Raw genomic sequence first — 1,974 nt, 5'->3', positions numbered from 1 at the left:
CTAGTTGCTAGTTGAAATGTTCCCTCCCCCTACCAAAGATTTTTTTTTTCTTTTAAACATATTATTATTATAGTGTCTAAACTCTAAAGATATATAATTATGAATGCGTTGATTTATTTAATGATGGAATGAAAATTACACACAAAACAGGAATCTGTTTCAATGGAAAGAGAGGGAGGAGCAGGAAAAGCAGGAGTGGCAGAGTGTAGAGCAGATGGATGGGTCCAATTCGAAGAAGGGGAATTACAACAAAGAAGGAACTTTATGGAAAGGAATGCCACGTGGCACATGATGATGCATCATCACTCCCCATGTGCTGCTGCTGCACCACCTGCACCTGCACCACCTGTCACACACCTCATAAATGCCCTTACTCCTCCTCCTCCTCCTCCTTCTTCCTCTCTTCCTCTTCTTCTTCCTCTTCAACCATCAAAGCTCATTAATAATAATAATAATCTCAGCTTCTTTATTTCATCAGAAAACAATTACAACAACACCACTCTTCTCCACTTAACCACCACTCGTAGCAATGAAGATGATGATGATTTTGTTGATAATAGTATTATTAACATTCATCATCATCATCAGAATGAGAATCAAACCCTTCAACTTTTCCCTCTAAGGAGCGGTGACGATCTTCATCATCACATTAACGGCAAAGGGACAGAGATATCAGCATCAAATGATGCCATCACCCCGAACCACCATCACTTCTTTGAGTTCCTTCCTTTGAAGAACAACTAACTAACTATTTCAGGATATTATATTATATTTATTTGCTGTGTTTCCTGTTTAGTTTCTTTCTCTTTATTATTATTGTTAGTAGTAGTAGTAGTAGTGGTGATGTTAATGTTACAAAAAATTAGTGTTGTAATAGGACACTGAGTATGAAGGAAAATTTTAAATGTGTTACCTTAAAATGCATTTGGACTATGTTGGTTGAATCAAATTAAAATGACTAGCTACCTATTTTTATTTATTTTCACATACTTTGACATTTAAAGTAACTTGAAAAACATAGCTGCATGTGGAATCTGAATAATTGAAGCTAATAAGGTGAGTTTCATTAAGAGTGTGTGTATAATAATAAGGGAATTTGATATGAAGGTATATATGATATGAGACATATATATTGTATCTGAAATTAGAACATGGACGTGACAGAATTGCATGATGATGTTGAAGTAACTATTAGTTTGGGTTGGGGAATTTTTTTTTGTTCTTTTGTTACATACATGGAAACTATATATTTATTCAATACATACAGGTGGTGGTGATGTTTGTATAGTGTAGTTTTTAATTGACAATGAAGAAATCACATCAATGCTAGAAAAAGGGACAGAAACTATAGGTGCATTTAAAGTAAAGTTCATGAATTCAATTGAAAGATGCTTTCAATCTCGTTTGAAATGTCAAACCAAGGCTATATATATGTCTATATATATACCTAGCTTTCAAATGTCAATTAGTTCTAAAACAATTATTTGCATAACGTCACCTATATATGTTGTGTTGTGTAGTTCAAATAAACAATTATTGTTTCGTAAATAAAATTATTGTTGTTCTTGCTTTACAACAAGTTTGACCAAAAATAGATAAATAAATGATAAAATATAAAGTAAAGAAAAGAAAAAGAATCAATTTCAAAAGGTATCTATCTTGGGTTTTTGGTTGTTATGTATGGCATTTGAAAAGTAGAGAAAGTGAAAGTAAACGCAAAACGTTTTCGACCCGAGTACGACGATGACGAAGGATTCAAATTTCAGAGTCTTACATACACACATTATTAATAACAATAAGTCAATGAAAGCAAGTTTTGTCTATAATAATTTGGCACACATGTGAGTATTATTTCTGCACATAAGACAATAAGATCTCATAAACAAATGAAAATGTACCACTAAGAGAGACACAAAATTATTTAATAATCATCATAAGACAAAAAAATATATATTTAATTATGAAATGCGAGTA

At 32.2% G+C, this 1,974-nt stretch overlaps 1 protein-coding gene across 3 annotated transcripts in view; it reads left to right on the top strand.

Annotated features, from left to right (window-relative positions):
- The window catches only part of LOC107641127 (WUSCHEL-related homeobox 1), a 3,741-nt gene extending 2,790 nt beyond the window's left edge, over positions 1 to 951 (top strand). For 2 of the 3 annotated variants that reach the window (XM_021102788.1, XM_021102787.1), the window contains exon 4: positions 151 to 951. In XM_021102788.1, coding sequence (XP_020958447.1) covers positions 151 to 744 — 594 coding nt within the window. In that variant the 3' untranslated portion in view covers positions 745 to 951. The remainder of the gene's footprint in view (positions 1 to 150) is intronic. The other variant, XM_021102786.1, reaches the window with a different exon arrangement.

Source organism: Arachis ipaensis, chromosome B05 (assembly GCF_000816755.2).
Source record: "Arachis ipaensis cultivar K30076 chromosome B05, Araip1.1, whole genome shotgun sequence".
Lineage (NCBI taxonomy): Eukaryota > Viridiplantae > Streptophyta > Magnoliopsida > Fabales > Fabaceae > Arachis > Arachis ipaensis.
The sequence above is the reverse complement of the archived record's forward strand: the minus strand, read 5'-3'. Positions and strand labels throughout refer to the sequence as shown.